At 48.4% G+C, this 7008-nt stretch overlaps 1 protein-coding gene across 1 annotated transcript in view; it reads right to left on the bottom strand.

Annotated features, from left to right (window-relative positions):
- Positions 1-4691, bottom strand: part of ADCY5 (adenylate cyclase 5) — a 345212-nt gene extending 340521 nt beyond the window's left edge. Inside the window, exon 1 of the mRNA XM_048869060.2 lies at positions 2408-4691. Coding sequence (XP_048725017.1) covers positions 2408-3388 — 981 coding nt within the window. The 5' untranslated portion in view covers positions 3389-4691. The remainder of the gene's footprint in view (positions 1-2407) is intronic.
- Positions 4692-7008: the final 2317 nt, after the last annotated feature.

Consider the following 7008-nt stretch of genomic DNA (forward strand, 5'->3'; position numbering starts at 1 on the left):
GAGATTTCCATGGTAACACTCAACAGCCTCTGTCAGAAAGGCCTGGTAATAGCTGTGAGGCAATATGCTTTGTAGATATAGATTTTAATATTAGACAGATCACATATGTAAACAAATACACAGCAGGCCAGATCCTCAGCTAGTAGAACAGAAAATAGCTTCACTGACTTCAATAGAACTAGGCCAATTTACACCATCTGAGGATCTGGCCCAATATCTGGATTAAACAAAACAAACCCCACAAGAAGATCACATAGAGAACTAATTTTTGAAAATAGTTTAAAAGGAATCCTGTGATGTTGTTTAACTACTGCAGAACCTCACCTTAGAATAATTGGGAGATCAATTGTTGATGCAGATATATGTGAATTACCAAAGAGTACCAGGGCAGGTTCTAGGGTGGGCAAGAAGGGTGCCAGCTTCCTGGAGGTGCTGTACTGCTTGGGATTTTTTTCCCCCCTCTGCTGATTGGCCAGCAGGTTTGGGGCGGGGGGTGGGGGAAGAGGCAGAGAGGAGAACATGACAAAATCAAAATGGCTAGGGCCATTCCTGGAGAGTAGGGCTTTTGCAGCGCATTATTAGTTTTGACAAGCGCAGTTTTATCTGGGATGATTCTTCACATTTTACCAATAAGTAAGCGTGCTGAAACAGAAAGAAGGCAGGCAGTCTACTGGTTACAGAAAGTGGCTGGGAGCCTGAACTATCATCCCAGGTCTTCCAAACGCTGTGACCTTGGGCCAACCACTTCACCTCTGTGACTCAGTTTCCTCGCTGTTAGTTATGAGATTTAATGCATTCACCAGCCATTTGAAAATGCAACAAAGTAAGTATTATTAATAATTTATTTTGTAAGGTTTCAGAGGAAATCTCACTACAGCACTTTGATGTTAAGCCTTTGCAGGATGAGGGCCTAAAAACTTTCAGACATGCTTCAAATTATGCACCATGAGTAGTCTCATTGACTTACATAGGACTACTCACAGTTTGTAAAATTAAGCTTGTGCACAAGTCCTCGCAGGATTAGGGCCCTAACAAGGATTATTTGAGTATGTTAGTGAGCCTTACCTATGGAAAAAAAACAAAAAACAAACCACCAATTAGTAGTTGTCATGCTTGTAGATTAGAGTAATAATTAGGGAAGTCCTGCTCTAAATACATAAAAATACACTATCTACAGTTTAAGCCTTCTTACCTAGTTTCTATTTTATGGATAAAATGCATTTTGTGTGATATTTTGGATTTGTACAGAGCACCACTAGCACATCCCATTAGGTTTTCCTTGACTAAATTCAGGCCCCAGAAGAAGTCTCTCTCTAGAATACTCATGATAAGGTGGATACTGGAAGATGTCAGAAGTAATAATACTTGGTCAGCCACAACAAAGTGCAGCATAATATATAGTGCTGGAAAAGAGAAGACTGTAAGCAACCAATACCTGATTTTCATTTAATTATCAATTCTTCGTTAATATACACATCCCTGCTCAAAACCCCTATTATAAGAGGGACTGCAATGCACTGCAGAATGAAAATGATTTTCAGAACTTTTTAGTGATAAACAATGATAGTTTTCTATTGTCAATGTGTCTGTTAAACTTAAGCAAACAATCCCCCCCCCCATATCGTTTGTTCTGCTTGGAAAGGAAAAGAGGGTCCTTGTATTACTGTTGTCTAAACACATATGGTAATTTAAAAACACTGCACACTGACACATTCTATGAGTCTTATTGTTTCAGTTAGCTGACTCACTAGTAGTTAACATTCTATCACAGCTACAGATAAGAGTTTAAAATGCAAGGTTGTTTTAAAAACAAACAAACACGGTTATTGCTGGCAACATATGGAATCTATTTTTACCCCTTACCCTCTAGGTATTTGCTGTACATTTCAGAGAGCAAACCCCTCTCTTTAGGTCATTGACTTACATGAATTAAGGAACATGCATCTCTGAAACCAGGTTGTACATTTTGTTGATATTTTACATAATTACAAGCAAGCACAATTCTCTCCCCATAAGACCACCAAGACTTTTCCACACCATTTTTTAGTCACACAGCACCAAGCACAGGTACCATTCCACAGATGATCTGTTGACATTAAATAAAACAGAAATGCTCTATCCACAGAGCTAGTCAGGATCATTCAGTGCTAAAATGCGACTTACTTAAAGCTAGTAAACCAGATTTAAAAAGTTAAAAAAGAGGAAGAAAAAGGTTAAAACAGTTATTGAAAAGCAACAGGAAGGAGAGCATCATTAGACTAGTCAGCATCCAGGGCAAACTCCCACCTAGTATCAGACAAACCAGTGTCCAGAACCAGCTATCAAACAGATCCACAAAACTCAATTGAAGCCCAGACTCCTTTTGACACCTAAAGCCACCAGACCTTAGAGCCAGAGCTTGCCTCACCTGCTTTAACAGGAACTTGTCCTCTGCACTGGTTTTCAGGGAGATGGCCAGGTGGATTGCTGAGAGGACCACCCCGCTGATGACCGCAGCCCTCATCCTGACTGGCAGCAGCGTGTAGATGCTGTAGATGAAGAAGACAGTCCACCAGATGCCCTCGGAGGCGCTCCTGGGCCAGACCAGCAGCACCCCCACCACCTGTACGGCCACGATGGCCAGGATGACCGAGTAGCACACCAGCCACATGTGGTCCTGGTGGAAGTCGTTTCGGTTGCACAGCACGCACAACACCAGCACCAGCAGGATGGCCAGCGAGAGCACCACCACGTAGGGCAACTCGTAGTGACCGTACACGGCGTGGAAGAGCAGCATGACCAGGCACACCAGCACCAGCACGGCCATCAGCATGGTGAGGCTGCTCTGGTTGAGCCGGAAGAAGTAGCGCTGGTAGAGACGCTCCAGCTTCTCCGACTGGAACTTCTTGGACCTGAAGATCTGCAACAGGCTGCCACGGCAGCTGCCCATGGAGAAGGCCACCTGGGAGTCCCTTTCCTCCTCCTCCAGCTCCTCAAGCTTGGCCTTGATCCGCTTCTCCTCCAGCCCCAGCTCCACGGACCGGGGCCGCACCTCACCCAGCTCCCCAAAGTGCCGAGGGCTGGTGGTAAAAGTGGGATTCCCTCTGCGCTGGCAGCGGCGACTATCTTCGCCATGCTCCTGCCAGGCCGATTTGGATCTAAAACTCAACATCCTGCAAACGCTTTCCCTCCGGTTCGTGTTGGGCTGAGGCTCGTAGTCTTCCTCACTCCTCCACCTGCTCGCCATGCAAGAAGGCTTCTTGCTCGATGATCTGTTTGGGGCAGGTGGGTAGGAATAGCCATTGGCCCTGGACTCTGCTTCCCCCCAGGCCGATCGATGCTGCTCGGTGCCTCCCCGAGGTGCAGGGGCTCCAAAGCCCGGGGGGCTCACGCTGTTGGGCCGGGACATGCCCTACAGCAAAGAGTGTTGGGAAAGGGGACAAGCCACAAAGAAAAAAAAGTTCGCTCACAGCCAGGAGGGACCTGAACTTCCAAGCATCTTTCTCCAGGCGTCAGGGGAACAATGCAAGGGGAGCGAAAACTGCAGATCCTTCCCTCTTTGGCAAAGTCCTGGCTCACACAAAAGTCTCAGGCTGTCAGCGATACAAGATTCCTGATAGTTGTCAGGAGAGCACAACCAATTCGGTGAACCCTCTGCTCTACAACCTGGGGTCTCCTGGAGCCTGCTACTAGTGCCTCATAAATAGCTGGAATCCCAGCAGCAGCTTCCTAGAGAGTTCCCCCCAATCTGTCATTTCCTCTCCCAAGTCTCTAGGGAACTGGTCATTCCTTTAAATAATTATACAGAACTTTCTCACAAAGGGGGCTGGGGAGGGAGAGAGGAAAATCACCTGAACTCCCACCACAAACCAGAATCACAGCCCCAGATTACTCAGTTTTATTAGCATTGTAAAACTGCAAATCCTCTCTTGGACCAAAGCAATTATCCCGGCACAAGAAGCAAAGGCTCTCACTCCAAGGTACCTTACAAGAAGCGTGCTGAAGAGCCAACATATTTCTGCACTGGCTGCTGCGTGAAAGGCAGAAGAGAATCAGTGATAACAACTCCCACCTGGGGTTAGCGCCTGGAGAAACCACCATTTGTTGGTGATCTGAACTGATTCAGAACCAAACTACAAAGGGCAGAGGGACGGCGGTGCTGGGACTAGTCTTTGGCGGTTAGTCTCATAGAAAAAGAAAACATGTCCTAGAGATTGTCAAAATCCCTCCTCGCCCCAGCGCAGAGCGCTGCAGCAGATGGGGAGATTGGATTTTTTTTTTTTTTTTTTTAGGCTCTCAGTACAATAATGGTCTGGAGTAGTGGATGCATCCTTTACGAAGAGGACATACGCTGAGCTTTCCCTTTCAGCAGACTCAGCATTAGCGTCCGGGGGGAGAACCAAATCAATCGACTCCTTAAGAGAGACAGAGCCATCCGCTAGCTCACAGGGCTATTTCCCAGCCAGCAGCACGCTTGGGGGTAGGTTTTATCCAGCAGCTCCCGCTGCGGGACGATGCGCTATCTCCGCAGCAGACGCACCAAATGAGCCAGAATAACTAGCGATGGTCTCGTCTTCCAGGGGCAATGCAGCCTTCTCTGCAAAGCAGGATCGAAGGGGACCTGGCAATTCATTCACACATCCTCCTCCGTCTGCTGCTGACCTGGCTTTTGCTTCGGATCAATGCAGCCAGCCTAAGGTGCATGCCCTCACCCTTCCCTGGCAAAAAAAAAATAAAAGCGATTAAAAAATAAACAGCAGAGTGGTTTCTCTTTCTCTGCAATGCAAAAATCCAGCGCGGGCAGCTCGTTGCTGAGCTGCCCAAATTGCTCTTTCTCGGAGAGGAGGCCGGCACTTTACGGGAGGCGCTGCTCGGAAGCGCCGGCTTCCCCAGGCACCGCCAGCGGCATCTCTCCCCTGCTCCGCGCTCACACGCGCCGCATCTCGAGACATTCCATCCGCACCTTTCAAACTAGTCTTTGTACTCCCCCATTCAACCAAACTTCAGCCCGGCCTGCCTCCGCCTGCGGCGCCGGCGGATTGGTGCGCTCTCAGCCGCTGCCTGCTCCGATTGGGCGGCTCTGCTACCTGACCGGCTGCGTTGGCTTCTCTGCCAATGGATGGGCCCGTTTGGCTGTGGGGGCGGAGACGGCGGGGGCCAGCTGCAGCAGCTGGAATCTGCAATATAAATTCTTTAACTCCTTCGCCCCTTCCCTCCTACCCCAAGTGTATTTACACGCTCCGCTGACTCTCTTCACGCGGCTGCAGCTGCTGCCTGGGGCGGGGCGGGGCGGTAGGGGTGTGTGTGGATGCGTGTGTGTGTGTGTGTGTGTGTGTGTGTGCGTGTGTGTGTGCGCTTGCTGCCTGCCTGCCTGCTCCCCACGTGGCTGGGCAGGACTGTGGCACTAGGTGCGGGGGGGGGGGTTAGTTGGTTTGTGGTTTGGGTGTTAAGGGGGGTGTGTGGTTTTGATTACTGGGGGCGGGAGGAGTTGCAGAACTGCTGCAGCGTAGCAGCCTGATTTGCCTGGTGTCCCCCCCCCACACACACACACTATCCGTGGTTCACATCATTCCCACCCCCACCGGCACTTAACTCCGTGCCTGTCTGGGTCGGAGAGCGTTTTCAGTACCTCCACGGAAAGTACCTGCAGCTCCGGTCCCTGTCTTCCGACAGTGGCCAGTGCCAGGTGCCCCAGAGGGAATGAACAGAACAGGTAATCGCCAAGTGATCCATCCCATTGCCCATTAATTAAAAGCTTAGCTATGGTTGGTCTTTCTTGGTGCATCTCTGAGGGTGGGGGGCGCTGAGCTGTCGGCGCTGTGGTATGGCTGTGAGGGGCAGGGAACACAGGTTGTGGGGGTTTGTGTGGGGTGGGGGCAGCAGTGTGGCTTCAGGGGGGTTGGGGAGTGGCACAGTTGTTGGTCAGTCACTGGTGGCTGAAGCGGGCATAGCTGTCTGGGGGGGCCTGTCAGGGGAGAGGGGACAGTACAGCTGTGAGTGGGGGAGGGGACTGCAAGGTGGCCATGGCATAAGCCTCCTGCTGTGTGAGGGCACAGCGGGCTGTTGCCTGCTCCATGCTCAGGAAGGCATAGGCGTAGAGTGATGATGGGGGCCATCAACAGCAAACATATAATATTTTAACAAAACAAGCATATGTCCCTTGCTTCTCACATTTATCTCCAGACTTCTTCTCCTTGTCCAGATCTATTCCGTCCCCAACAATCTTCTATTCATTGAACTTTTTGAAACTTTGCACTTTTAGAGAGAGGTAAGGGATTGACTCTGTGTACACAATTTTGCAGAGGGATAATAGAGTTGAGGTCTGTTATTTCCAGAGGTGAAAGTAAGCCGGTATGCCTCAGGAGGGGGGGAGGAGGAGAAGGAGAGGGGGCACTTACCTTACAGGGTGGGCTGGGGCTGGCTCTGACCCCGACCCCCTCAGCCCCGCCCCTTCCAGGGGCCAGAGCTGGCCCCAGTGTACTGGTAAGTCATTGGACTTTTCCTTTCACCTCTGGTTATTTCTCACATCCATCTATCTATCTATTAAAAACATTTTTGCTGTTAACAAGCATGTTACCTCTGGAGACACAAATCCACAGTTTGAGAACTGCAAAACTAAGCATCTCTGATGGTAACTTCTAGACTGAGCACTGAGTCCCATTAGGTAAATAAAAAGATTAACCTAAATAATCTATACAGCAGCCCGTGGAACCCCACAAAATTGGGTCCCTAATCCATGAGCTATTGGAACTCATTTAGAAAATTTTTCTTAAACATTACGTGAATATATTGTCTTATACTATAGAATTAGACTTTATAATCCCTATTCCATGATGAGATATCTTTGAGCTACAATGTATCTTAATTAAAACTATCTTTAGACAGGTTTTGTCCTTAAAAAGCATTTTATCAAAAAAATCCAATTTAAATAAAAAAAATCTGATTTTTTTTTTTTTTAAAAAACATTGATTTTTATGGAATGGACATGAGCAAGCACTCAAAGGAGAAAAACCTTTACATTTCAACTTG

This window comes from Caretta caretta, chromosome 11 (genome assembly GCF_965140235.1).
Source record: "Caretta caretta isolate rCarCar2 chromosome 11, rCarCar1.hap1, whole genome shotgun sequence".
Classification (NCBI taxonomy): domain Eukaryota; kingdom Metazoa; phylum Chordata; order Testudines; family Cheloniidae; genus Caretta; species Caretta caretta.